Genomic DNA, 27,191 nt, shown 5'->3' with positions numbered 1-27,191 from the left:
TCATGAGGCGAAGGGGATCCCGGAAAAGCCAGGGGCGGGGTTAGGTGCGGTCCGCCTCTTTTGAAATTGGATGCGGGCGGGACCGAGGGCGGCCCCGCCCCGTCCAGGGCGTCCTCAATGCGCGTGCGCAATGGGCCACAGAGCCGCCATGCCGGAACCGCGCGGGTCGTCGCAGCTGCGGGTGAACACGGCGTTTGCCGCGCGGTACAACCGCTACCGGGAGCGCGAAGAACTGCAGCGGCGTGAGTCCCGGGCGCATGCGCGCGGGAGCCTGCTTGCGATGGGCGGTTGGGAAGTGGGGAGTCGAGCTGGTCCAGCCGGCTGACCTGGGGGGCATCCCGTCTGTGTCCCGCAGTGAAGGATCGCTACGGGGACCGGGACAGCGGCAGCGACTCCAGCTCTGAGTCGGACTCCAGCGACGAGCGCGTGGTGCGCGTCCGCGCCCCGTCCTGGACGTGCGGAGGCGTCCAAGCCCCCCACTGCACTCCGACCCCGATGTAGACAGGGGGGCAACCCCCGACCCCAGAGCGCCCTGCGGGAGCTTCCGTCCATCCCCCGTTCCCCATCCCATGAGGGACAGACAGCGCCCTCCCTCTCCCTAGGAGAGCCAAATCCCCCTTATTTTCTCCCCCCTGCTAACATCCACCTGCCCACTCTGATGTGTGGGGCGACTCTGTCCCCTAGGAACCCCCCTTTCCCCTTTCATCCTCGAGTCTAGCCATTTTTTAGTGTACTCCTTGCGCCACGTGGGGCGCCCAACTTCTCACATCAGCCCTGATCTTGGCCCCACTGTACGGCCTGGCCCAGCCCCTCCCCACTGTCTCCCTTGTGCCCTCGGCCCACCTGCCCCTTGTCAAGTCCTTGTCTTCCCCAGGAATTACCTTCTCCTTGCCCCTCACCTTCCTCTACCCATATCCTGTATCTACCTGTAGCCTGCCCCTGCCCACCCCAAGAGGGCCCCTCTCTCTCCTGCTGTTTGACCGCTTGCCTCTCTTCCCCAGCCAGATCCCCGCTCCCTCCATCCTAATCCCTACTGCTGAGCTCACTTGCTGGTGCCAGGGCTCTTATTACCCCCCTTCTGAAACCTATCCCCAACCCTTTTCCCGTCCTAGGAATTTGACCCCCAGCAGGAGCGGGACTTTTACAAAACGCTCTCCTTGTTGAAGAAGAAGGACCCCCGCATTTATCAGAAAGATGCCACCTTCTATAACAGAACAGGTCCGGGGCCACTCCTGTCTAAGCCTCTCCTTCCTCAGGAACAGAATCCGGGGTCCTTTCCTGAATGGATTCAGAGAAGTGACTTGACTTCTCTGAGCCTCCTTTCCTGTCTGTAAAGTGTATCTAACGGTAGCATCGCCCCTCAGGGCTGTTTTAAGGATAGATTGGGACTTACCCAGTTTACACAATTCATCTGTTTTGACTGTTGAATGAATTGCTTCACAAGTCACAAGTCCTTAGCAGAGCCTAGGTTATTACCTGGTGGTGGGGTTAATGACTGTGTCCTTGGCACTATCCAATTTGGGAATTGCTGACTGAATGATTTCAACGCCACCAGGCTGGGCAGGTGGTTCAAGCATCTAATCCCGGCACTTTGGGAGGCTGAGGTGGGAGGGTCAGTTGAGGCCAGGAATTTGAGACCAGTTTGGGTGACATAGCGAGACCCCATCTCTTTTTTTATTTTTTTGAAACGGAGTTTCACTCTTGTTGCCCAGGCTGGGCTGCAAAGGCGCAATCTCAGCTCACTGCAACCTCCGCCTCCCAGGTTCAAGCAATTCTCCTGCCTCAGCCTCCTGAGTAGCTAGGATTACAGGCATGTGCCACCACGCCCAGCTAATTTTGTGTTTTTAGTAGAGACAGGGTTTCTCCATGTTGGCCAGGCTGATCTCGGACTCCCGACCTTAGGTGATCCGCCCACCTCAAAGTGGGAGTGATAACAAGCGTGTGATTACAAGTGCTGTGATTACAAGCGTGAGCCACTGTGCCCAGCTTTTTTTTTTTTTTTTTGAGACAGAGTTTTGCTCTTGTTGCCCAAGCTGGAGTGCAATGGCACGATCTGGGCTCACTGCAACTTCTGCCTCCCGGGTTCAAGCGATTCTCTTGCCTCAGCCTCCTGAGTAGCTGGGATTATGGGTGCATGCCACCATGCCCAGCTACTTTTTTGTATTTTTAGTAGAAATGGGGTTTCACCATGTTAGCCAGGCTGGTCCTGAACTCCTGACCTCAGGTAATCCACCCGCCTTGGCCTCCCAAAGTGCTAGGATTACAGGCATGAGCCACTGCACCTGGCGGCAAGACCCCATCTCTACAAAAGATTCAGAACTCAGCTGAGCATGCTGGTGTGTGCCTATCGTCCCAGGTGTTCGGGAGGCTGAAGTGGGAGGATTGCTTAAGCCCATGAGTTTGAGGCTGCAGTGAGCAGTGGGCTAGGATATTGACACTGCACTCCAGCTTGAGCAAGAGTGAGACCCCAACTCTCAAAAAAAATTAATTATAATAATTAATCAGGCTGGGCATGGTGGCTCATGCCTGTAATCCTAGCACTTTGGGAGGTTGAGGCAGGAGGATCACTTGAGGTCAGGAATTCGAGACCAGCCTGGCCAACATGGTAAAACCCCATCTCTACTAAAAATACAAAAAGTAGCTGGGCGTGGTGGTGCACACCTGTAATCCCAGCTACTCAGGAGGCTGAGGCAGGGGAATCGCTTGAACCTGGGAGGCAGAGGTTGCAGTGAGCCGACATCACGTCATGCACTGGGCAACAGAGCGAGACTCTGTCTCAAAAAATAATAATAATTGCTGGGTGCGGTGGCTTACGCCTGTAATCCCAGCACTTTGGGAGGCCGATGTGGGCAGAATCAAAGCAGGAATTGCAGACTGAATGACCCCAACCCCACCAGATGGTGAGAAGCACAATACTCTTAGCTGGGAATTGGTGAATTCGGGATTTGAATCCTTTGTCTAATCCTGGCCCTGCCCTGTGGGATTCTCTGCCAGGGGAAAGAAGGGGGTTGTGGTGATGGCAGGTGTCTTTTGGTGGGTTAACAGCATCGTCGTCGGACAGCGAGGAGGAGCCAGCAGCCTCGGAGAAGCAGAAGAAAGTGCGGCCCATGTACCTGAAGGACTACGAGAGGAAGGTTATCTTGGAGAAGGCAGGGTATGGAGAAGGCCTACATCCCCACCCGCTGGTTCCCAGTCCTGTCAGGTCTATGGGGGTCTTAGGGGCAGGGAGGAAAAAAGCTGGCAACTTGGGCTGGGCGTGGTGGTTCATGCCCATAATCCCAGCACTCTGGTAGGCTGAGGCAATAGGATCGCTTGAGGACAGAAGTTTGAGATCAGCCTGGGCAACATACCCCGCCTCTACAAAAAAATTAAAAATTAGCTGGGCGTGATGATGTGTACCTGGAGTCCCAGCTACTCAGGAGGCTGAGGCGGGAGGATTGAGCCCAGGAGATGGAGGCTGCAGTGAGCTATGATCAGGCCACTATACTCCAGCCTGGGCAACAGAATAAGACCCTGTCTCAAAAAGAAAAAAGGCCGGGCATGGTGGCTTATGCCTGTAATACCAGCACCTTGGGAGGCTGAGGCGGGCAGATCACCTGAGGTCCGGAGTTTGAGACCAGCCTGGCCAACATGGCAAAAGCCTGTCTCTACTAAAAATATAAAAATTAGCCAGATGTGGTGGCGGGCGCCTGTAGTCCCAACTACTTGGGGAGGCTGAGGCAGGAGAATCGCTTGAATCTGGGAGGTGGAGGTTGCAGTGAACCGAGATCATGCCACTGTACTCCAGCCTGAGGGATAGAGCAAGACTCTGGCTCCAAAAAAGAAATGCTGTCACCCATGATTGGAAAAGAAAAGATTAAAAAAAAAAAAAAAAAAGGCTGGAAACTCACCAGAATCGCAGGTACCCCTGAGAGCAGGGGCCTCAGTGATTCCATAGCCCTCCGATGACCCCCGCCAGCCATTGCTTGGAATAGCCGCTCCACATGGGCACGGGGACAGGTGGGCCCTGGAAGATACATTCTGAAGACCCCACTTTTCCTTTACAGCAAATATGTCGACGAGGAGAACTCAGACGGGGAGACTTCCAATCATAGACTCCAGGTGGGTGGGGTGGAGGCTGGTGTGGGGGGCTGAGGGGCCCGGGGCTGGCCTGAGACCTATGGCCCTCTCTGCAGGAGACATCATCGCAAAGTTATGTGGAGGAACAGAAACAGCTCAAGGAAAGGTGAGGCTGGGTGGGTGGGAATGGCCCAATGGAGGAAAGTTGAGGCTCAGGGGTTGGATAGGCATGGGTTCAAATTGAGCTCTGTCACTTTCTATGTACCTCAGTTTCCTCATCAGTTAAACGGGGTTAATAACACCACAGCACTGCTCTGAGCTTGTTGAAAGGAGAGCTCAGGGCTTAGTACATGGGATTAATTTTGGGGCAGCCGGCCGGGTGAGGTGGCTCTCGCCTGTAATCCCAGGGCTTTGGGAGGCAGAGGAGGGAGGATCACTTTAGCCTAGGAGTTCAAGACCAGCCTGGGCAACATAGTGAGACCACGGCTCTACAAAATAAATGTTGGGGCAGCAGACAGGGGCCAGCCTGCCTGTCCTGAGGCTTGTTTTCTCTCGTGGGCAGCTTCCGGGCATTTGTGGAGGACAGTGAAGACGAGGACAGCGCTGGGGAGGGCGGCTCCAGTTTGCTGCAGAAACGTGCCAAAACCAGGCAGGAGAAGGTGGGTACCGGGGCCTCACTGGACTGCTGGGGACAGGGTGGCGGGTGGTTGGGCATCTGCAGATGCTCAGTGCTAGCTTTCCCCCAGGCCCAGGAGGAGGCCGACTACATCGAGTGGCTGAAGGGACAGAAAGAGATTCGGAACCCAGAGTCCCTGAAGGAACTGGTGAGTTCTCACGCGTGGTCGCTGATGGAGCAGACCGTGTGCTCTGCATCCATCCAACCTGTGTACAGAAAGGAACCCTCTAAAGATGGGATGTGCACATCTCTGGGCCTCAGCTCCTACATCTCTTTAAATGGGGACAGGCTGGGCGCCGTGATTCACACCTGTAATCCCAGTGCTTTGGGAAGTCAAAGCAGAAGGATTGCTTGAGGCCAGGAGTTTGAGATCAGCCTAGGCAACAACAGCAAAACCACTCTATAAAAAAATGAAAAAATTAGCCAGGCATGGTGGCACGTGCCTGTAGTCTCAGACACTTGGGAGGCTAAGGTGGGAGGATCTTGTGAGCCCGGGAGGTTGAGTCTGCAGTGAGCTATGATCACACCACTGTACTCTCACCTGGATGGCAGAGCAAGACCCTGTCTTGAAATAAAAAAAATAAAAAAGCAAAATGGGGCTAATGTCACCTACTCCAGAGGCTGGCTGTGAGGGACCATGCCTGCCCTCCTTCCCTGTCCCTCATTGACCAGAGTCCTGTCTCCTGTCACCCCCAGACCCATCTCAAGGAATACTGGAACGACCCTGAGTTGGATGAAGGGGAGCGGTTTCTGCGGGATTACATCCTCAACAAATGCTACGAGGAGGAGGAAGATGAGGAGGAAGATGAGGAAAAGGAGGAGGAAGAGGAGGGGTGAGCCACTGCCTCTCCCCAGGGCCTAGATTTTGGGTGCGCTTCCTGACGTATTCCCAGGCGGCACTGGCCAGGAGGCAGAGGGCACCGTGTGTGTATTTTTTTTCACAGAGGGTGGCAGAGTTAGTCTTCTGCAAGGCAGAGCCACAGAGTGTAGGCTCTGGAGCCAGGTGGCACTGCCACAAATCCTGGTTCTGCTTTGAGACTTCCATGCCTCAGTTTCCCCGTCTGTAAAATGAGGACAATAGCAGCGTGCACCTTGTAGGGTTCTTGCGAGGATTAAATGAGTTCGTACGCTTCGCACCCAGGCGTGCAGGAAAGTGGGGCTCGACCTCGCTTGGCTGGCCCCCTGGCGTCACCACATCTTGTTCCTCAGGGTCCCCGGCCCCCCAGTCCAGCTGGCTGTGGACGACTCCTCAGACGAGGGGGAGCTGTTTCTGAAGAAACAGGAGGACTTCGAACAGAAGTACAATTTCCGTTTCGAGGAGCCGGACTCCACATCGGTGTGTGGCTGGGGCTGGGGAGGACTCGGCCCCCGGGGTCCAGGCCCAGGGAACTCCACACCATTGCTGAGGCCCTTCTGGGCTTTTCTGCTTGTCCCTAGGTCAAGACCTACCCACGCAGCATCGCGTCCTCCGTGCGCCGTAAGGATGAGCGCAGGAAGGAGAAGAGGGAGGAGACTCGGGAGCGAAAGAAGAGGGTGAGTGTGGGGGCGGCCAGCTGGGGAGGACCCCCCAGCCCTGCAGGAAAGCCCATGCCCTCCCTCCCTCTGCCTGGGCCTGCAGGAGAAAGCAAAGAAGCAGGAAGAGCTCAAGCAGCTGAAGAACCTGAAGAGGAAGGAGATTCTAGCCAAGCTGGAGAAGCTGCGGAAAGTCACAGGCAATGACACGCTGGGCCTCGAGGAGGGGGACCTTGAAGACGACTTCGACCCTGCCCAGCACGACCAGCTCATGCAGGTGCGGCCCTCATCCCGGCCCACCATGACGCTGAGCTCACACAAATGTGGCTCTCACTGGGCACAGTGGCTCATGCCTGTAATCCCAGCACTTTGGGAGGCTAAGGCAGGCGGATCACAAGGTCAGGAGACAGAGACCATCCTGGCCAACATGGAGAATCCCCATCTCTATAAGATAAAAAATTAGCCGGGGTGTGGTGGCAGGCGCCTTTAATCCTAGCTACTCAGGAGCCTGAGGCAGAGAATTGCTTGGACCTGGGAGGTTGAGGTTGTAGTGAGCCAAGATCGCACCATTGTACTCCAGCCTGGGCTACTGGGTGAGACGCCGTCTCAAAAAAAAAAAAAGACCTTAGCCGGGTGTGGTGGCACATGCCTGTAATCCCAGCTATTCCGGAGGCTGAGGCAGGAGAATCGTTTGAAACCAAGAGGCAGGGGTTGGCGGTGAGCCGAGATAGTGCCATTGCACTCCAGCCTGGGCAACAAGAGCGAAATTCTGTCTCAAAAAAAAAAAAAGGCCCGGGACCTGAGTAGTACACCAGGTGTTGGGCACCGCAGGGGCAAAGGCCTGTAGAAAGGCTAACTGTGGATGTGTGGAAGTGAATGGCAGCTAGTACATCACAGGGTAGAGAGCAGGGCAGTTGGTGGAGGGTCCTGGACATGCAGGGTTCCCCTACCTCAGGAGCTAGGTCCTGGGAGGGCTCTGGGGAGTCCCACGAGCTGCAGGAGGAATAAAGCTGCCATGGAGGGGCTCATTGGCATCGTGGGGGCTCAGCTCCTCCGTCTCGAGTGGGCCCTGGTAACCCCCAGCCCTGACCCTGCAGAAGTGCTTTGGGGACGAGTACTACGGGGCCGTGGAGGAGGAGAAGCCGCAATTTGAGGAAGAGGAAGGGCTTGAAGGTGAGATCAGCTGAGGCACCGGACTGGGGACTGGGGACTGGGGACTGGGCCTGAAGCCCAAGGTCCCACGCTGGCCCCACCTGTCTGTTCTCTCTGCATCCAGATGACTGGAACTGGGACACGTGGGACGGGCCTGAGCAGGAGGGAGACTGGAGCCAGCAGGAGCTGCACTGTGAGGACCCCAACTTCAACGTAGGTGTCACGGGTTGGGGGAGTCCCAGGGGCCCTGACGGAGGGCTGGTGGGATCTGACCTGTGCCTCCTGGCAGATGGATGCTGACTACGACCCCAGCCAGCCGCGGAAAAAGCGTGAAGCCCCCTCGACGGGCAAGAAGAAGCGCAAGTCGCCCTTCGCCGCGGCCGTGGGGCAGGAGAAGCCAGTGTTTGAACCTGGTGAGGCCCAGGTGGGCAGGCCGTGGGTGGGCAGGGGGCTCTGCGGGGCCTGGCACAGCCCGGCAGCCTGGCTCTGTCTCGAGCAGGGGACAAGACATTTGAGGAGTACCTGGATGAGTATTACCGGCTGGACTACGAGGACATCATCGACGACCTGCCCTGTCGCTTCAAGTACCGCACCGTGGTGCCCTGCGACTTCGGCCTCAGCACTGAGGAGGTAGGGGCCCCGGGCGGGCAGAGACACTGCAGAGGGCACCTGGTATGTGGAGGGGTAGAGAGCTGGCCCTGACCCAGTCTCTGTTGCTCAGAAATGCCACAATTTCTTCATCTAGAAAATGATAATATTTGGCTGGGCGAGGTGGCTCACGTCTTTGGGAGGCCGCAGCACTTTGGGAGGCCAGGACAGGTGAATCACCTGAGGTTAGGAGTTCGAGATCAGCCTGGCCAACATGGTGAAACTCCGTCTCTACTAAAAATACAAAAAAATGAGCCAGGTGTGGTGGCTGGTGCCTGTAGTCCCAGCTACTTGGGAGGCTGAGGCAGGAGAATCGTTTGAACTCAGGAGGCAGAGGTTGCAATGAGCCGAAATTGCACCACTGCACTCCAGCCTGGGTGACAGAGCAAACTAATAACATTACGTTGCCTCATAGGTAACATTACTACCTTCTACAAGGTGGGGGCTTAAAACAGTGCCTTGCACGTGGCACGCCCCATAAATATTACTTCTTTTTTTTGAGACATAGTCTCGCTCTGTCACCCAGGCTGGAGTGCAGTGGTGCCAACCTCCTGGGCTCAAGTGATCCTCCTACATCAGCCCCCCAAGTAGCTGGGACTACAGGCATGTGCCACCATGCCCAATTAATTTTTTTTTTAATTAAAACTATTTTTTGTATAGATGATGTTTTACCATGTTGTGCAGGCTGGTCTCGAACTCCCTGGGCTTAAACAAGCTTCCTGCTTTGGCCTCCCAAAGTGATGGGATTCTGCATGTCAGCCACCACACCCAGCCAATATGACTTTTTATTTTTGTTTATTTTTTGATTGATTGGTTGATTGAGACAGTGTCTTGCTCTGTTGCCCAGGCTGGCATGCAGTGGTGCAAACTCAGCTCACTGCAAACTCCGCCTCCCAGGTTCAAATGATTCTCCTGCCTCAGCCTCCCCAACTAGCTGGAACTACAGGCATGTGCCATCATGCCCAATTAAGTTTTGTATTTCTAGTACAGACGAGTTTTACCATATTGGCCAGGCTGATCCCGAATTCCTGGCCACATGTGATCTACCTGCCTCAGCCTCCCAAAGTGCTGGGATTACAGGTGTGAGCCACCAGGCCCAGCCAATATTACTTTTATTCCTGTCAGTATGTATCAGCAGCAGTCTGGCTGGTAAGACTTGGTAGCAGGGCTGGGCACACTCACTCACACCTGTAATCCCAGTACTCTGGGAGGCTGAGGCGGGAGGATCACTTGAGCCCAGTAGTTCTGAGACTAACCTGGGCAACATAGGGAGATCTAGTCCTAGCTACTTGGGAGGCTGAGGCAGGAAGGTTGCTTGAGTCCGGGAGGTTGAGGCTGCTGTGAGCTGTGAGTCTGCCACTGCACTCCAGCCTGGGCGACACAGTGAGACCCTGTCTCAACAAAAGACTTGGTGTCCTCTGGAACCAGAGGGCCCAGGTGGGTTCGAGCCCTGGCTTGGCTACTCACCAGCTGTGTCTTTGGACAAGTGATTCCCCCATCTGTGCCTCAACTCCCCATCTGTAAAATGAGACAGTAATTAATAACACCCCAACTTTGGTGACTATGGAAGGAACAGAAATGAGACCAAAGTGTGTGGCACTGCCAGGCTGCAGGCACCTACTATCCCTGACTGATGACAGCTGAAGGTGTGTGACTGTTTTCATGGTCAGTAAAAATAGCTGATGTGTACTGAGCTTATAACATCGGCATTCACTCACTTCCTCTTTCTGATGCCCTTCCGGTAGGTTTGGAAACAGGCCTGGAGGCTGGGAATGACAGCCTCATATGTAACTAGGAAGCCTGGGGGTTGGCAGTGACCCCTGCCCGTTCTGAGGCCATGGCTGGGTATGGGTGACGGCTCAAAGGCCCTGGGGCTCAAACTGGAATCAATTCAGCCAACTTCCCAGCCACGTGGCCTAGGGCAAGGATCCGTTCTCTGAGCCTCAGTTACCCCATCTGCTGACCTCTACAAAAAACATTGGCCTCTGTAGAGATCAGCTGTCTCTGGCCATCATGGCAGCCCTGCTGGGTGGTAGCAGCATTACCGGTTTGACTAATGACGTGACTTAGGCTCAGGGAAGACCCCGCCTGGGGAATATCACAGCAGGTCCCCACTCTCCCTTCCCACGCAGATCCTTGCTGCTGACGATAAGGAGCTGAACCGGTGGTGCTCCCTGAAGAAGACCTGCATGTACAGGTGCTGGGGCGGGGCGGGGCCAGGTGCGCAGGGGGCGGGGCAGAGCCAGGCGCGCTGAAGGCAGCGCGGGCAGCCCCGGGTACTTCCCAGAGCACCTAACACAGGGGCATCTGACTGCAGGTCAGAGCAGGAGGAGCTGCGGGACAAGCGGGCATACAGCCAGAAGGCCCAGAACTCATGGAAAAAGCAGCAGGTCTTCAAGTCACTCTGCCGAGAAGAGTAAGCAGTGCTGGCTGGGGAAGCATGGGTGGGGAGCCCGCCAGGCCCAGGCTTGAGTCTTGGCTCTGTCAGCCTCTTGTTGCATGACTTTGGGAATGCAGCGCCCCCCGCTCTGAGACCTGGGTTCAAATCCTTCATGGGCACCATCATTGTGTGACCTTGGGCAAGTCGCTACCCCTCTCTGGGCCTCTTTCTCATAAGATGGAGATAGAGACGGTTCTGCCTTATCAGGTTGCCGAGGATGAAATGAGTTAATTCTCGTAAAATTTTTAAGATGTGGTAAATGCCCCATAGGTCTTAGCTGTTATTAGGACTGCTTTCACCCAGTCTAGAAGGCAGGGCTGATAGGAGCACAGTTTCTTGAAAGCTAAAATGAGGCCAGGTTGTGCTCCCGTCTATAAGCCCAGCACTTTGGGAGACTCAAGCAGAAGGCTGCTGGAACCCAGGAGTTTTCGGCTGCAGTGAGCTACGGTGACGCCACTGCACCCCAGCCTGGGCCACAGAGCAAGACCCTGTCTCTAAGGAAAAAAAAGCTAAAATGAGTTAATTGATGTGACTAGGTTAGGGCAGGCCCAGGCACAAATACCAGAATCCTCAGCCTCACAATCTAGCCTTTGGGTTCCGTTGAGAAGCCCTGGCTTTGGCCTGAGACCCAGGTCTGAATCCCAGGCAGGCCCTCGGTCGCTGCGTGGCCGCTTCCCTATGCTCCTCTGTTCCTTGCCTGTAAAATGGGGCATGCGTCCTTAGGAACGGGCCTGATCTTGACAGGCCTGGGCTGAGCCCTGACTTTTCTCCCTCAGGGCAGAGATGCCCGCGGAAGCCACAGGGAAGCCACAGAGAGACGGAGCCGGCCCACAGAGGCAGCTGCCAGGGCTTGATGGGGCTGGCGGGAAGCGGCCCCGGCCGGAGAGCCCCCCAGCACAGGAAGAGGAGGCCCCTGTATCACCCCACAAGAAGCCAGCCCCCCAGAGGCGAAGGAGGGCCAAGAAGGCACGGCTGCTGGGCCCCACTGTGATGCTTGGTGGACGCGAGTTCATCCGCCAGAGACTGCAGGCCTTTGGCCTCAACCCCAAACGGCTGTACTTCCGCCAGCTGGGCCGGCAGCGGAGGAAACAGGGGCCCAAGAACAGCTCCTGAGCACTGGGAGCAGGCAGGGGCCTCAGGCTCCTCCCCTCAAATCAAGCCCTGGACAGGTCTCGCACCCACAAGTACCATCTGCTGCAGAGAACCTCTCATCTGTGGCCAGGAACACCTGTAATCCCAGCACTTTGGGAGGCTGAGGTGAAAGGATTACTTGAGCCCAGAAACTGGAGACCAGCCTGGGCAACACAGTGAGACTCCATCTCTACAAAATGTGGTGGCACATGCCTGTAGTCCCAGCTATTCAGGAGGCTGGGGAAGGAGGATCACTTAAGGCCAAGAATTTGAGGCTGCAGTGAACTATGATTGCACCACTGCACTCCAGCCTGGGCGACAAAGCAAGACCCTGTCTCTTAAAAAAAAAAAAAAAAAATTAAACACGTGTAGCTGCGGGTAAGGAAGTCGTCCCATTTTATGGATGTGGAAACTGAGGCTGACTTAAACTTCCCGTGACTTGGAACTCTCATCTCGAGACACCTCCCAGACCTCACATCCCCTTAGAACGCTGCGCCCAGCCACGATCAAGTCACACAACTTTATTGGCCCCCAGCAGCCACAGTTCCCCCAAGGGGGCTTTGGGACAGGGAGGGCCCAGGCGTCCAGTGCAAACTACAGTACGTGAGTCAGGCCCTGAGGGGGGTGCCCGGGGTCCTCCCTCCCTACCCTGCCAGGAGGGCCCCGCTGGTGGGAGACAGGTGCATGGGCTCTGTCCCTGGCTGAATGGCCCCAGACTGGTTGCAGCTGGGCTTGAGGGGCTGAGAACAGGAAGTTCTCACTGCCAGAGCTCAAGATCCCACACTCGACATGACATAAATAAAAAAATAAATAGTGTTGCATCTTTTCCCTCATCCCCTCCCTTTATAAAAACACAAAGTCCTCAGAGCTGGGGCGTTTGGCCCTGAGGAGCCGCCCTGTGCGAGGGAGCCGGAGTGTAGGCTGGGAGAGCTGGGAGCAGAGGTCGTCCAGGCTGTGGTCCTGAGCATGGCCCTCGGCCAGGGTGAACATGGGGTACCGCTCCGTGGCTGAGGAGGAGCTGAGGACCTGGCGGGAGGAGGGAGACAGGCTCAGCCACAAACAGTGCCAAGCCATGTTCCTTAGCCCAGGTTTATTTAGCAGGTGCTTCTCAGGACCGCCTCTCCAAGACAGGGCAGCCAATCAGCACCCTCCATCCCCTGGCCACAGTGATTGGCTCAGCCATGAGCATGTGACCCAGCTCGGCCAAAGACTGACAGTCATGGGATTTTTGCTGCAAAACCCACGTTCCCCTTCCAATGACTAGAGGGTGGGTGCCCAGAAGGGCTGGTGGCCATCTCTTGCCCCCATAAGGGTAGAGCCCTGGTCGGACAGCAGGGCCAAGAGACAGAGGTTTCCTACCACTTGAGCCCCTGGGGACGGCCTTGACCTAACAGTTGGCTTTGGCGTTCCCACCTTTTCAGGGGTGGACCCCCAGCCTGGAAGCAGCACCCCAGCTCTGCTGGACTCGAGGCCTCTGTTTCTCTTTCACCCCCAGCCCTGCCCGACCACCCCCCTCACCCTACTCCAGCTTTCCTCTTGCTCACCCTGGTCAGCTCTGAGCAGAGTGTCTCAAACTCCTTCCTGTCTCCAGCATAGAAGCCCACAGTACAGCTTGGGTCCATCTTGGCGAAGGCCATCTTGCGGGGCGAGGTGCAGTGGAAGGACTGGGGCAGACAGATGAGGGAGGCTCAGAGGCCCCTGCCGCCCACCTGCCACGGCCCCAACCACACACTGGGGCTCCCACTCACCTCCAGGGGGAAGTCGGCCTGACTGACATCCACAGTGGGCTGGCAGTAGTGAGGGTCCAGGTACAGCAGGAAGTCATCTGCAGGGGGTGCAGGTGTGAGTGGGGGTGCGGTGGGGCGTGGGGGGAGTGAGGAGGGGGTGGGCCTACCTTGGTAGCCAATGAAGTACAGTGAGTGTCGCGGTTTCCCGCCCATGATGCCCAGGCACAGCTCGCAGCGCAGAAGTTCCTGCAGGGAAGAGGGTGGGCAGGTGCTGTCAGGCAGCCACTCAACAAACGCTTAGCAAACGCCTCCTCCGTTGAGAACCCAGCCTCTGGAGGGCAGCAGTGATCAAGACCACAAAACCCTTGCCCTCAGGAGCTGACATCCTAGTGTGAGAGACTAACAAGGAAGACGATTACATGATTTTTTTTTTTTTTTTTGGAGACAGAGTCTCACTCTGTTACCCACCCTGGAGTGCAGTGGCCCAGTCAGCTCACTGCAGCCTCCACCTCCTAAGTTCTCCTGCCTCAGCTTCTCAAGTAGCTGGGATTATAGGCACCTGCCACCACGCCCGGGTAATTTTTTGATTTTTAATAAAAACGGGGTTTCACCATGTTAGCCAGGCTGGTCTGGAACTCCTCCTAACCTCAGGTGATCTGCCCGCCTCGGCCTCCCAAAGTGCTGGGATTACAGGCTGAATTGCAGTAGCACGATCTTGGCTCACTGCAACCTCCACCTCCTGGGTTCAAGCAGTTCTCCTGCCTCAGCCTCCCGAATAGCTGGGATTACAGGCACCCGCCACCATGCCCAGCTAATTTTTGTATTTTTACTAGAGACGAAGTTTCACCATGTTGGCCAGACTGGTCGCGAACTCCTGACCTCAGGTGATCCACCTGCCTTGGCCTCCCAAAGTGCTGGGATTACAGGCATGGGCCTCGATGCCCAGTCAATTACATGATGTATCTCATGTGTTAGAGGTGATTAACTATATGGAAAAGAATAAAAGAGGGAAGGGAGCCTTGTGATTTTAAGTAAGGAGGTCAAACATTATCACTCTTTTAGAATTTGTCTCATAGGTTTTCTGGTTCTCACTGGAAAACCTCCCATGCAAAAAATATTTTAAAACAGGAGCCAAGCAGTGGTTCATGTCTGTAATCTCAGTACTTTGGGAGGCCGAAGTAGGAGGATCACTTGAGCCCAGGAGTTCAAGACCAGCCTGGGCAACATGGTGTGACCCTGTCTCTACAAAAAAAAAAAAAAAAAATGAGCTGAGTGTGGTGGTACGTGCGCCTGTAGTCCCAGCTACTTAGGAGCTGAAGTGAGAGGATCACTTGAGCCGGGGAGGTCAAGGCTGCAATAAGGTGAGACCGCACCACTGCACTCCAGCCTGGCTAACAGAGACTCTGAATCAATCAATCATAAATAAGAGAGTCAGGATAGGCCCTATTGAGAGATGATGGAAAGAGCTGAAGCATTTCTTTTGATGGTTAGTGTTAGTAAAATAAATGAACAAATATTTAAATAACTAATAAAAAATACAAAAGGAGCTGGGCGCGGTGGCTCATGCCTGTAATCCCAGCACTTTGGGAGGCCAAGGCGGGAGGATCACAAGGTCAAGAGATCAAGACCATCCTGGTTAACACAGTGAAACCCCCATCTCTACTAAAAATACAAAAATGAGCCAGGAGTGGTGGCAGGCGCCTGTAGTCCCAGCTACTCGGGAGGCTGAGGCAGGAGAATGGTGTGAACCCAGGAGGTGGAGCTTGCAGTGAGCCGAGATTGTGCCACTGTGCTCCAGTCTGAGTGACAGAGCGAGACTCCGTCTCAAAAAAAAAAACCTACACACAAAAGGAGCCACCTGCATCGCTGCTGAAAGAGCACTCCAAGCAGCAGGGGCAGCAAGTGCAAAGGCCCTGAGGCAGGAGTGTCTGAAACAGGTGAGGAGGCCTCTGCAGCTGGAGCAGAGTGTGGGAGAAGGATATGAGGTCAAGGCGGGAGATGACCTCAAGAAGGTGGTGGGGACAAATAGTGCCGGGCTCCGTGGGCCACTGGGAAAACTGGCTTTTATTCAGATGCAAATACACAGGGGACTTTCCAGTCTCAGGGTCTCTGTCTTGTTGTTCCTCTTGCCTGGAGCACTTCTCCTCTGGCTCCTCATTTGCCTGGTGGCTGTAGAGGGGTTTTTCTAGGCTCTGCTGCTATCCTCATCTGCCCTTCACTAGGTTACTGTTTTTTTAAATTTGTGTAGAGGCTGGGCGCGGTGGCTCATGCCTGTAATCCCAACGCTTTGGGAGACCGAGGTGTGTGGATCACCTGAAGTCGGGAGTTTGAGACCAGCCTGGCCAACATGGGGAAACCCCATCTCTGCTACAAATATAAAAATTAGCCAGGCATGGTGGCACACGCCTGTAATCCCAGCTGCTTGGGAGGCTGAGGCAGGAGATTTGCTTGAACCTGGGAGGCGGAGGTTGCAGTGAGCCGAGATGGTGCCACTGCACTCCAGCATGGGCAAGAGAGCGAGACTCTGTTTTCAAAAAAAATTGTGTGGAGATGGGGGTCTCACTATCTTGCCCAGGCTGGTCTTAAAACGATCCTCCTGCCTCGGCCTCCCAAAGTGCTGGGATTACAGGTGTGAGTCACTGTGCCTGGCTTCATTCCAAGTGGTGATGCCACTTTGGTTACAGAGCCACTGCTGAGCATCCTCCCATCAGAATGTCTGCTCCTAGCGGGCACACTCCAAATTCCTGCCTGTTTTGTTCCCCTCTGAACCCCCAGCAGTCGGGACAGTGGGAAGCACACATAGCAGGTGCTCCATAGTATCAAAAAAGAAGGGATGGGCTGGGCGCGGGGGCTCATGCCTGTAATCCCAGCACTTTGGGAGGCTGAGGCGAGTGGATCACCTGAGGTCAGGAGTTTGAGGCCAGCCTGGCCAACATGGCGAAACCCCATCTCTATTAAAAATACAAAAGTTAGGCCGGGCGCGGTGGCTCAAGCCTGTAATCCCAGCACTTTGGGAGGCCGAGACGGGCGGATCACGAGGTCAGGAGATCGAGACCATCTGGCTGACACAGTGAAACCCCGTCTCTACTAAAAAATACAAAAAAAAACTTAGCCGGGCGAGGTGGCGGGCGCCTGTAGTCCCAGCTACTCGGGAGGCTGAGGCAGGAGAATGGCGTAAACCCAGGAGGTGGAGCTTGCAGTGAGCTGAGATCCGGCCACTGCACTCCAGCCTGGGCGACAGAGCGAGACTCCGTCTCAAAAAAAAAAAAAAATACAAAAGTTAGCCAGGCATGGTGGCACATGCCTGTAGTCCCAGCTACCTGGGAGACCAAGGCAGGAGAATTGCTTGAACTCAGGAGGCGGAGGTTGCAATGAGCCAAGATTGCGCCACTACACTCCAGCCTGGCTGAAAGAGCAAGACTCTGTCCCAAAAAAAAGAGGGATGGCTGGTGCGGTGTGCCTCCCGCCTATAATCCCAGCACTTTGGGAGGCCGAGGAGGGCAGATGACCTGAGGTCAGGAGTTCAAGATCAGCCTGACCAAAATGGTGAAACCCTGTCTCTACTAAAAGTACAAAATTAGGTGGGCGTGGTGGCGTTTGCCTGTAATCCTAACTACTTGGGAGGCTGAGGCAAGAGAATCGCTTGAACCCAGGAGGCGGAGGTTGCAGTGAGCTGAGATCACGTTATTGCACTCCAGCCTGGGCAACAAGAGCAAAACTCCGTCTCAAAAAAAAAAAAAGGCCGGGCGCGGTGGCTCAAGCCTGTAATCCCAGCACTTTGGGAGGCCGAGACGGGTGGATCACGAGGTCAGGAGATCGAGACCATCCTGGTGAACACGGTGAAACCCCGTCTCTACTAAAAAATACAAAAAACTAGCCGGGCGAAGTGGCGGGCGCCTGTAGTCCCAGCTACTCGGGAGGCTGAGGCGGGAGAATGGCGTGAACCCGGGAGGCGGAGCTTGCAGTGAGCTGAGATCCGGCCACGGCACTCCAGCCTGGGCGACAGAGCAAGACTCCGTCTCAAAAAAAAAAAAAAAAAAAGAAAAAAGAAAAAAAGAGAAGGATGAGGGCTGCATAAACAGCAGCCCCAACCTAAACTAAACAAGTCTGGAGGGCTCCCAGGTGGAGGCGTCCTAGAATTCAGCTGAACCTACCTTCACACAGGGCACATACACGGGGTTGAGAGTCTCGCCACCCAGTCGCACGGGCACCAGGATGACCACAGACTTCCACTCGGCTGTGGGGTCTGGCCTGGCCACCAGGCGTGCCACATCCGCCTTGTACACTGGAGGGACGGGACGGCAGCAGGTCACCTTCTTGCCACCCTTCAGGCCCCAGCGTGGCCCTCTAACCCCAGGGACTCAACCTCACCCTTGCAATTTCTCAGTGGGCAACACTATCATCACTAATCATTGTTCTAGTGCCCCCTAAACGCCCCCAGAAAATCCCAGGACCTCCAGGCAGGTGTGGACATCCCCATTTTACAGAATGGGCAACTGAGGCCCTGGGATGTAGACCAAAAGTATATACAGTGGAAAGAGGTAGAGACTGTTCTCTCAAGCTCCTCCCCAGCCCCAGGCCTGACAGGTCCTCAGTGACTCCATGCCTTGGTTTGCCAATACAGAAACTGGAGCACTGGGCACTTGGCCCCCAAACCAAACATCCAGGTGTGTCCCTCCTCCTCTAGTCCCACTTACTTGGGCCCATTCTCCTGCCCCCTGCCTTGCAGCTACATAAGCCCATTTCGTGCTCCTAGAGAAGTAGATTAGACCCGTTTTGGAGATGCGGTTCTCTGAAAATCGAATCTTGTCCCAAACACCTACAATCTTGCATAAAAAATTTACAGGGGTGGCCGGGCATGGTGGTCATGCTTGTAATCCCAGCACTTTGGGAGGCCGAGGCAGGCGGATCACGAGGTCAGGGGATCGAGACTGTTCTGGCTAACATAGTGAAACCCCGTCTTTACTAAAAATACAAAAAAAAAAAAAAAAAAAATTAGCCGGGCATGATGGCATGCTCCTGTAGTCCCAGCTACTCAGAAGGCTGAGGCAGAAGAATCACTTGAACCCAGGAGGCGGAGGTTGTAGTGAGCCAAGATTGTGCCACTACACTCCAGCCTGGGTGACAGAGTGAGACCCTGTCTCCAAAAAAAAAATTTTACAGGGGCTCCGCACAGTGGCTCAAGCTTGTAATCCCAGCACTTTGGGAGGCTGAGGTGGGCGGATCACCTGAGGTCAGGAGTTCAAGACCAGCCTTGTCAACACAGTAAAACCCCGTCTCTACTAAAAATAGAAAAATTAGCCTGGTATAGTGGTGTGTGCCTGTAGTCCCACCTACTCGGAGGCTGAGGCAGGAGAATCGCTTGAACCCAGGAGGCGGAGGTTGCAGTGAGCCGAGATCATGCCACTGCACTCAAGGCTGGGTGACAGAGTGACCTGACCTCAGGTGATCCACCCGCCTTGGCATCCCACAGTGGTGGGATTATAGTTGTGAGCCACTGTGCCTGGCCTCTTTTTTTTTTTTTTTTTTTTATGACAGGATCCTACTCTCGCCCAGGCTGGAGTGCAATGGCATAATCACAGCTCATTGTAACCTCGAACTCCTGGGCTCAAGCAATCCTCCCACCTCAGCCTCCTGAGTATCTGGGACTACAGTATGTGCCACCATACCTGGCCTTATGTCTCTATTCTATCACTCGAGGAGAAGCCCTTAAAGTTTCTTGTTCCAGAGGGAGAGATGGAGAAGAGGGACTATCTCCTACTGCATGGGCCTTGCATCCTTCCCCAGTGTCCCTCTGCCCCAGAACTTGTTCCAGCCTCTGAGGAAGACAAACTCTAAGAATTGGGCGAGGCAGAGTCTGGCTCAGGGTGGGACCCCTGTGATCTTGGCTCCAGCCCCTTACCTGTGCAGTCCTGAGAAACGTACACCACCAGGCGGGTGACCTCAGAGCAGCTCTCCACGGCTTTCCTGGGGGCAGGAGGGAAGGCCTGAGTGCCTGCGGGTACCCAGCAACTCCCGTGATCCCTGCAGCGGCCCTCACCTGAGGATGTGTGCCACCAGCGATGGCCCATACCAGTCACCTGCCTTCTTGCCTGAGCTCTGCCCAAGCTCCACCAGCCGGTGTAGGCCAAAGGGGGCCCGGGGGTGGTCGGCGAACCAGGACACAATCTGCCGGTGCCGGCGTTCCTGCTCCAGCTCAGGGGCACCCTGGGCCCAGCGTGGGGGCATCCAGCGGGCAGGCCCATGGTACCGGCTGGGAGAGGCTGACCCTGACAGTTCAGGGGGGCCCAGGCCCGTGCCCTCGGCCCATGTCCAGTCTGGTGGAATGGAGCACACAGTCAAACAGTGCTAGTGTGTGGGGGGCAGAGGTCCCATCTACACATGCACCGCACACAATGCGAATGCTCCTGAACCCCGTAATTCAACAGAATTTACATATTCCTGAAACTTATACTTATCCTTATTTATTTATTTACTTTTTGTTACTTAAAGACAGGATCTCAGCCAGACACGGTGGCTCATGCCTGTAATCCCAGCACTTTGGCAGGCGGATCACTTCAGGCCAGGAGTTCAAGACCAGCCTGGCCAACATGGTGAAACCCCTTCTCTAATAAAAAAAAAAAATACAAAAGGTAGCCAAGCATGGTGGCAGGCACCTGTAATCCCAGCTACTCAGGAGGCTGAGGCAGGAGAACTGCTTGAACCTGGGAGGCAGAGGTTGCAGTGAGCCCAGATCTCTCCACTGCACTTCATCCAGGATGATGGAGGAAGACTCAGTCTCAAAAATAATAATAATAATAATAATAAAAATAATAAATAAAATAAATAAAGACAGGATCTCACTGTCATCCAGACTGGAGTGCAGTGGCACGATCACAGCTCATTACGGCCTCTAAATCCTGAGCTCAACAGATTTTCCCGCCTCAGCCTCCTGAATAGTTGGGATCACAGGCACATGCCACCACACTTGGCCAATTTTTAAAATTTTTTTGTAGAGACAGTAGTCTTGTCATGTTGCCTAGGCTGTGTCAAACGCCTGTGCTCAAGCGATCCTCCTGCCTCAGCTTACTAATGTGCCGGGCTTACAGGCATGAGCCACCACACTCAACCTGTTATTATTGTTGGAGTCTCATTCTGTCACCTAGGTTGGAGTGCAGTGGCAGGATCATAGTTCACTGCAGGCTTGAACACCTGGGCACAAGCAATCCTCCCACCTCAGCCTCCCAGGTAGCTGGGATTACAAGCATGCACCACAGTGCCCGGCCAAAACACTTTTTTTTTTTTTTTGAGATGGAGTCTCGCTCTGCTGCCCAGGCTGGAGTACAGTAGCACAGATCTTGGCTCACTGCAACCTCCACCTCCCAGGTTCAAGCAATTCTCTACTTCAGCCTCCCAAATTACAGGTGCCCACCACCACACCCAGCTCATTTTTGTGTTTTTAGTAGAGATGGGGTTTCACCATCTTGGCCAGGCTGGTTTTGAACTCCTGACCTCATGATCCACCTGCCTCAGCCTCCCAAAGTGCTGGGATTACAGGCGTTAGCCACCGTGCCCGGTGAAACTTTTTTTTTTTTAAACACAGAGTCTCCCTCTGTTGCCCAGGCTGGAGTGCAGTGGCGTGATCTCGGCTCGCTGCAACCTCTGCCTCCTGGGTTCAAGCGATTCTCCCACCTCAGCCTCCTGGGATTACAGGCGCAAGCCACCACAACCGGCTAATGTTTGTATTTTTAGTAGAGATTGGGTTTCATCATATTGGCCAGGCTGGTCTTGAACTCGTGACCTCAAGGGATCCACCTGCCTCAGCCTCCCAAAGTGCTAAGATTACAGGCATGAGCCACCGTTTCGGCTGAAACTCTTATAAACAACTCTCATCTCTCCAAAATTTACTTGACACACAATTCTAACGTGACTTTGAACTCTTAGTTTGCAAGTAATTCTAATACTGCTGATATGGCGGTTGACCGTGTACTCCGAGTGCACCCCTTCCCTGCCATGGCTCACCTCTGGGCAGGAAATGTAGCAGCAGGCCCTGTGCCAGCATCATCTGGCCACTGCGTAACATGCACCCCCAGCCACAGTCCGAGGTCAGGCAGCCCCCAGGAAGGGGTGGGAAGTCCCGGCGGTATGTGAGCCACAGGCGGGACACAAAGTCCCGCTGGAAACGCTGTATGTCACCTACAAGAGCGGGTCTGTCAGCTGCCACCAGGGACACTCGGGCGGGCGTGGAGAGGCCTCCCCCAACCCAGGTCCCAACCACCAGCTCACCCTCGCCCTCGAAACGGTAGCGGCGGCCACAGAGGTGGATGCTGGAGATCTTGCTAAAACTGGTCCGGCTTTTAACCGCCCAACCTGGGGAGACGTAGGGGCAGCGCCCAGCGAGATGAAGCACTTGCATGACAGCAACAGCGCTTCCATTCCCCCATCTGTGAAATGGGCACGATCCTAGTTCCTATCTCCGGGGTGGCTCTGGGGACTCCGTGCAACAGCCCTCTAAGTCGGAGGTGGGGCCCCCAGTGACAGTTACAGGAGTGTCCACCATCAATTCAGGATGAAGGAAGGCAGTTCTGATTATTGTACCCATTTTACAGAGAGGGGCAAAAACGGAGGCGCCAAGAATGAAAGGATCTTGCCCAAGGTCACACAGGGGAATGGGCGGAGCTTGAAAACACTGTCTATTGGACCTGCCACAGGTCCACCCTGGGCAGGGCAGGGAGGGGACCCACAGGTGACTCAGGACGGGAACAAGGGTGGGATAACTGGCAGGACCGGGATCTGGTTTTCCTCAAAGGCCCCCGACACCTCCACGATCTCCGGGCCCCTTCCTCACCGTACTTGACGTTGTTCCAGGCTGTCAGGAACTTGGCCTTGAACTTGTCCACTTCGTCCGGCTCACTCTGGCCAGCCCCGGGAGAGCCAAGAGCGAGGCCGCTGGCTCCGGAGGGCCCCAGACCGTTGGGGTCTGGGCCTCTGGGACCCCGCGGCCTGCGGGCCTCGGGCCGGCGGCGCGCGTCCTCCGGGCTGCTGCTCCGGTACTGCGCGGCGGCCGGCGACACTGAGTTCATGGACGCGCCGGGAGGGCGGACCGAGGGCCCGGGTGGGGGCCTGTGGTCGCTGCCCCCCAAGGGCGACCCGCGGCCGGTTCACGGGGCCCTGGGAAGGCGCTACTCGGCCCCCGTCCTCAGGGTCCCGGGCCCGGCACCAGCCGCCACTTCAGCTGCCGCAGCCATCGCCATCTTAGCGGGCCAGGACCCCGGATGACGGTGGGCGTGACCAAGCCAGACGGCCCGCCCCTCCCCGCCCTCTCCCCGCCCCAGCCGCCTTTCCTACCCCGATCCTGGGTAGCCAGGCGGGGACCTCAAAACCCGATGCCTCCCCGCGGCCTCCCCACGCCCTCCTTATCACACTGCCAGGAGCGCGACAGTCCCTTCAGGCCCTTATCGGAGGCAGCAGAGCTGGGGATCCCCCGCCCCTGGCCCCGCCCCTAGGTCCAGGACTGACCTGGCAGGCGCCCAGGTGAGACTGCGCACCTGCTGCGCCCGCCCCGCCACCCGAGCGCACCTGCGCGGGCTGCGGACCCAGAACCCGCCCTGGGCTGGGACCAAATCGACTAGTGTGACCTCCGGGGCAAGTCACGTCGCTGTGCCTCAGTTTCCTCATGTGCAAAATAGGGCTGGAATACACGCAACAACATAGACGAATCTTCATGAGAATTATGCTCAGGGAAAAAAATCCACGGGTAGGCAGGCGCGGGAGGGAGGGATGAATAAAGTGCGCCAGGGAAGTTTTTTTCAGTGTTTATTTTGTCGAGACAGGATCTGGCTCTGTTGTCCAGACTGGAGTGCCGTAGTGCGATCTCGGCTCACTCCAACCACCACCTCTCAGGTTCAAGTGATTCTCCTGCCTCAGCCTCCTGAGTAGCTGGGATTATGGGCGCACACCACCACGCCCAGCTAATTTTTGTATTTTTCTAGAGACAAAGTTCCACCATGTTGGCCAGGCTGGTCTCAAACTCCTGACTCAGGTGATCCGCCTGTCTCGGCCTCCCAAAGTGCTGGGATTACAGGCATGAGCCACTTCGCCCAGCCAGGAAAACATTTTAAATGCATCTAACTCATAAAGATGTATGGGAATGAGCTGAATTTATCCATGTAAAATGCTTAGAGTGGTATTTGAGGAACAGTTGGGGCTCAGTGAGAGCCAACTGCATGATGACAATGCAGTGACCCTGTGAGCCATGGAGAGGGTGGCCTCTAGTGGCCAGCCCCAGGGCTCCGTCCTCAGCTTTCTGGAGGAAGTAAGAGAAATATTTGAATGAGGGTGTGATCCAAGAAGAAGGCACAAAAGGGTCAGTCACCTCCGACTTTCCTTTTTTCACGTCTCCTCCCAGACCCCTTCAATCACAATTGACCCCTTTCTCTTTCCTTAATTTATTAATTTATTGATTTATTTTATTTTTTTGAGACAGTCTCACTCTATAGCCCAGGCTGGAGTGCAATGGCACAATCTCAGCTCACTGCAACCTCTGCCTCCCAGGTTCAAGCGATTCTCCTGCCTCAGCCTCTGGAGTAGCTGGGATTACAGGTGTGAGCCACCACACCCAGCTAATTTTGTACTTTTAGTAGAGACGGAATGTCACCATGTTGACCAGGCTGGTCTTGTACTCCTGACGTCAGGTGATCCGCCCACGTGGGCCTCCCAAAGTGCTGGGATTACAAGTGTGAGCCACTGCAACCAGCCAAGTGCGCCCTTTCAGATATCACCCTTGCACAATGATTACCACTCTCAAAATTCTCCCCCATCTCCACCCTTGGCCTCCTTCTCTTTCCTGTCTTTTTTTTTTTTTTTTTTTTTACCCACATGGGAGTAGTTATCACAACCTTACTATCTTTGTCCCCTTGGGCTGCTTTGACAAATACCATAGCCTTGGGGGCTGAAACAACACACCTTTGTTTCTCACAGTTCTAGAGGCTAGAAAGTCCCAGATCAGGGTGCCAGCATGGTTCTTGGTGGAATTCTCTTCTTCTTCTTTTTTTTTTTTTCTTTTTTCTTTTTTTTAGACAGAGTTTTGCTCTTTTTGCCCAGACTGGAGTGCAATGGCGTGATCTCGGCTCACCACAACCTCTGCCTCCCAGGTTCAAACCTCTGCCTCCCAGGTTCAAGCAATTCTCCTGCCTCGGCCTCCCGAGTAACTGGGATTACAAGTGCCCACCACCACACCTGGATAATTTTTTGTATTTTTGGTAGAGACGCGGTTTCTCCATGTTGCTCAGGCTGGTCTCAAACTCCTGACCTCAAGTGATCTGCCTGCCTTGGCCTCCCAAAGCGTTAGGATTACAGGCGTGAGCCACCGCGCCCAGCTGGTTTTCTCTTCTTATATCCTCTCACATGCCTTCCTTTCTTTCTTCTTTTATTTTTATTTTTTCTCACAGTCTCAATCTGTTGCCAGTACTGGAGTGCAGTGGCATGATCTCGGCTCACTGCAGCCTTGACATCCTGGTCTCGGTCGGGCTCGGTAGCTCACGCCTGTAATCCCAGCACTTTGGGAGGCCGAGGCAGGCAGATCACAAGGTCAGGAGATCAAGACCATCTGGCTAACATGGTGAAACTCCATCTCTACTAAAAATACAAAAAATTACCCGGGTGTGGTGGCGGGCACCTGTAGGAAGGAGGTCAAGGCTGCCGTGAGTCCTGATTGTACCACTGAACTCCAGCCTGGGTGACAGAGTGAGACTCTGTCTCGAAAATAATACAGCTGGGCACAGTGGTTCATGCCTGTAATCCCGGCACTTTGAGAGGCTGAGGAGGGCAGATTCCCTGAGGTCAGGAGTTCAAGACTAGCCTGGCCAACAAGGCAAAACCTGTCTCTACTAAAAATACAAAAAATTAGCTGGGCGTGGTGGCACACGCCTGGAATCCCAGCTACTCAGGAGGCTGAGGCAGGAGAATGGTGTGAACCTGGGAGGCGGAGCTTGCAGTGAGCTGAGATTGTGCCACTGCACTCCAGCCTGGGCAACAGAGGGAGACTCTGTGTCAAAAAAAAGAAAAGACATCCTGATCTCAAGCAGATCCTCCCACCTCAGCCTCTTGAGTAGCTGGGACCACAGCCACATATCACCATGCGCTGCTCATTTTCGTATCTTTTTGCCATGTTGGCCAGGCTGGTCTCAAACTCCTGAGTGCAAGGGATCCTCCCACCTTGGCCTCCCAAAGTGCTTGTATTACAGGCATGAGCCACTGTGCCCAGTCCTCACATGCCTTTTTTTTGATGCAAGTACGTGGAGAGACAGAAAGGTCTCATGTATCTTCTTCTTTTTGTCAGGGCATTAATTCCATCACGAGGGCCCCACCCTCAAGATTGCATCCAACCCCAATTCCCTTTTTTTTTTTTTTTTTGAGACAGAGTCTCACTCTGTTGCCCAGGCTGGAGTACAGTGGCGCGATCTCGGCCCACTGCAACCTCGACCTCATGGATTCAAGTGATTCTCCTGCCTCAGCCTCCCAAGTAGCTGGGATTCCAGGCGTGTGCCACCACGCCCAGCTAATTTTTTGTATTTTTAGTAGAGACAGGTTTTGCCTTGTTGGCCAGGCTAGTCTCGAACTCTTGACCTCAGGGAATCTGCCCTCCTCAGCCTCTCAAAGTGCCGGGATTACAGGCATGAACCACTGTGCCCAGCTGTATTATTTTCGAGACAGAGTCTCACTCTGTCACCCAGGCTGGAGTTCAGTGATACAATCAGGACTCACGGCAGCCTTGACCTCCTGGCTCAAGTGATCCTGCCTCAGCCTCCTGAGTAGCTAGGACCATGGGCACACACAACCACATTCCTCTGGAGTTGACCACTTTGAGCCCAGTGTAGGGCCAGGGATCTTTGTCTTCTGTGCTCAGTATAGACTCTGCAGCCAAATGACTCAGATAAGTGACCTCACCATTCTCTGCCTCAGTTCCTTTTTCTTTGAGAGATGGGGTCTCACTCTGTTGCCCAGGCTGAAGTGTGATGGTGCAATCATTGCTCCCTGCAGCCTCGAATCCCTGGGCACAAGTGATCCTCCTGCCTCAGCCTCTCAAAGTATTAGGATTACTGGGGTGAGTCACCCGGCCACTGCCTTAGTTTCTTTATCTGCCAAATGGGATAGGGATACTGTCTCCCTTCTAGTGTTTGGGAGAAGGATGAAATGATTATGCAAAATGCTTAGAACAGTACCAGGCACATGGTCTTCACCACGTCAGTGTAAATTATGACTGTTCTTGTTATTCTTATTCCCACCACTGCCCTCCTGGGTCCAGCATCCATCATCACAGTCCCTGGTCTCTTAGCTGCTACGTCTGACCCCTCAAATCCACAAACAGCTGAAAGGATCTAGTTGGGTTATTTTTGTTTCTTTTTTTTTTTTTTCTTTTTTTGAGACAGGGTCTTGCTGTGTTGCCCTGGCTGGTCTCCAACTCCTGAGCTCAAAGAATCCTCCGACTTCAGCTTCCCGAGTAGCTGGGATTCCAGGTACACACCACCGCACTCAGCTTAGAAAGGTTTTTTATAAACAAATTCCATCATGCCAAAAAAAACCTCAGAAGAGTCCGGGGGCTGTGGCTCACACCTGTAATCCCAGCACTTTGGGAGGCCGAGGCGGGCGGATCACTTGAGGTCAGGAATTCGAGACCAGCCTAGACAACGTGATGAAACCCTGTCTCTACTAAAAAATACATAAATTAGCCAGGTGTAGTGGCTACCTGTAGTATCAGCTTTTCGGGGGGCTAAGGCAGTAGAATTGCTTGAGCCCGGGAGGTGGAGGTTGCAATGAGCTGAGATTGCTCCACTGCAATCCAGCCTGGGCAACAGGATTGAGACTC

At 54.7% G+C, this 27,191-nt stretch overlaps 2 protein-coding genes and 1 non-coding gene across 5 annotated transcripts; 2 read left to right on the top strand and 1 right to left on the bottom strand.

Annotated features, from left to right (window-relative positions):
- Positions 1-117: 117 nt before the first annotated feature.
- On the top strand, positions 118-12,444 carry KRI1 (KRI1 homolog). The gene is made up of 19 exons (XM_025367055.1): positions 118-242; positions 356-429; positions 1,113-1,218; positions 3,046-3,154; positions 4,047-4,101; positions 4,176-4,225; positions 4,622-4,718; positions 4,806-4,883; positions 5,432-5,568; positions 5,945-6,071; positions 6,173-6,268; positions 6,354-6,524; positions 7,345-7,420; positions 7,524-7,612; positions 7,689-7,812; positions 7,899-8,029; positions 10,180-10,244; positions 10,365-10,463; positions 11,264-12,444. The coding sequence occupies exons 1-19, from the start codon at positions 131-133 to the stop codon at positions 11,598-11,600; spliced, it is 2,133 nt and encodes a 710-aa protein (XP_025222840.1). The 5' UTR covers positions 118-130; the 3' UTR covers positions 11,601-12,444.
- ATG4D (autophagy related 4D cysteine peptidase) lies at positions 12,120-22,775 on the bottom strand. Of its 3 annotated transcripts, none has more exons than XM_025367058.1 (10): positions 22,173-22,604; positions 21,611-21,768; positions 21,347-21,520; positions 19,386-19,662; positions 19,248-19,312; positions 17,500-17,630; positions 13,513-13,591; positions 13,367-13,443; positions 13,163-13,282; positions 12,120-12,644 (listed from the first exon to the last, which is right to left on the bottom strand). In XM_025367058.1, exons 2-10 carry the CDS (start codon positions 21,738-21,740, stop codon positions 12,462-12,464), a joined length of 1,236 nt encoding a protein of 411 aa, XP_025222843.1. In that variant the 5' UTR covers positions 21,741-21,768; positions 22,173-22,604; the 3' UTR covers positions 12,120-12,461. The 3 variants fall into 3 exon arrangements, with proteins under 3 accessions (XP_025222843.1, XP_025222842.1, XP_025222841.1); XM_025367057.1 differs by having other exon boundaries at positions 21,611-21,694; XM_025367056.1 differs by having other exon boundaries at positions 12,125-12,644; positions 13,367-13,591; positions 21,611-21,694; positions 22,173-22,775.
- On the top strand, positions 14,388-14,449 carry LOC112613647. The gene has a single exon (XR_003116976.1). It is a non-coding gene; the product is annotated as a U7 small nuclear RNA (small nuclear RNA).
- Positions 22,776-27,191: the final 4,416 nt, after the last annotated feature.

The sequence above is a fragment of the Theropithecus gelada genome, chromosome 19 (genome assembly GCF_003255815.1).
Source record: "Theropithecus gelada isolate Dixy chromosome 19, Tgel_1.0, whole genome shotgun sequence".
Lineage (NCBI taxonomy): Eukaryota > Metazoa > Chordata > Mammalia > Primates > Cercopithecidae > Theropithecus > Theropithecus gelada.
This window is presented reverse-complemented; position numbering and strand designations above follow the sequence as displayed.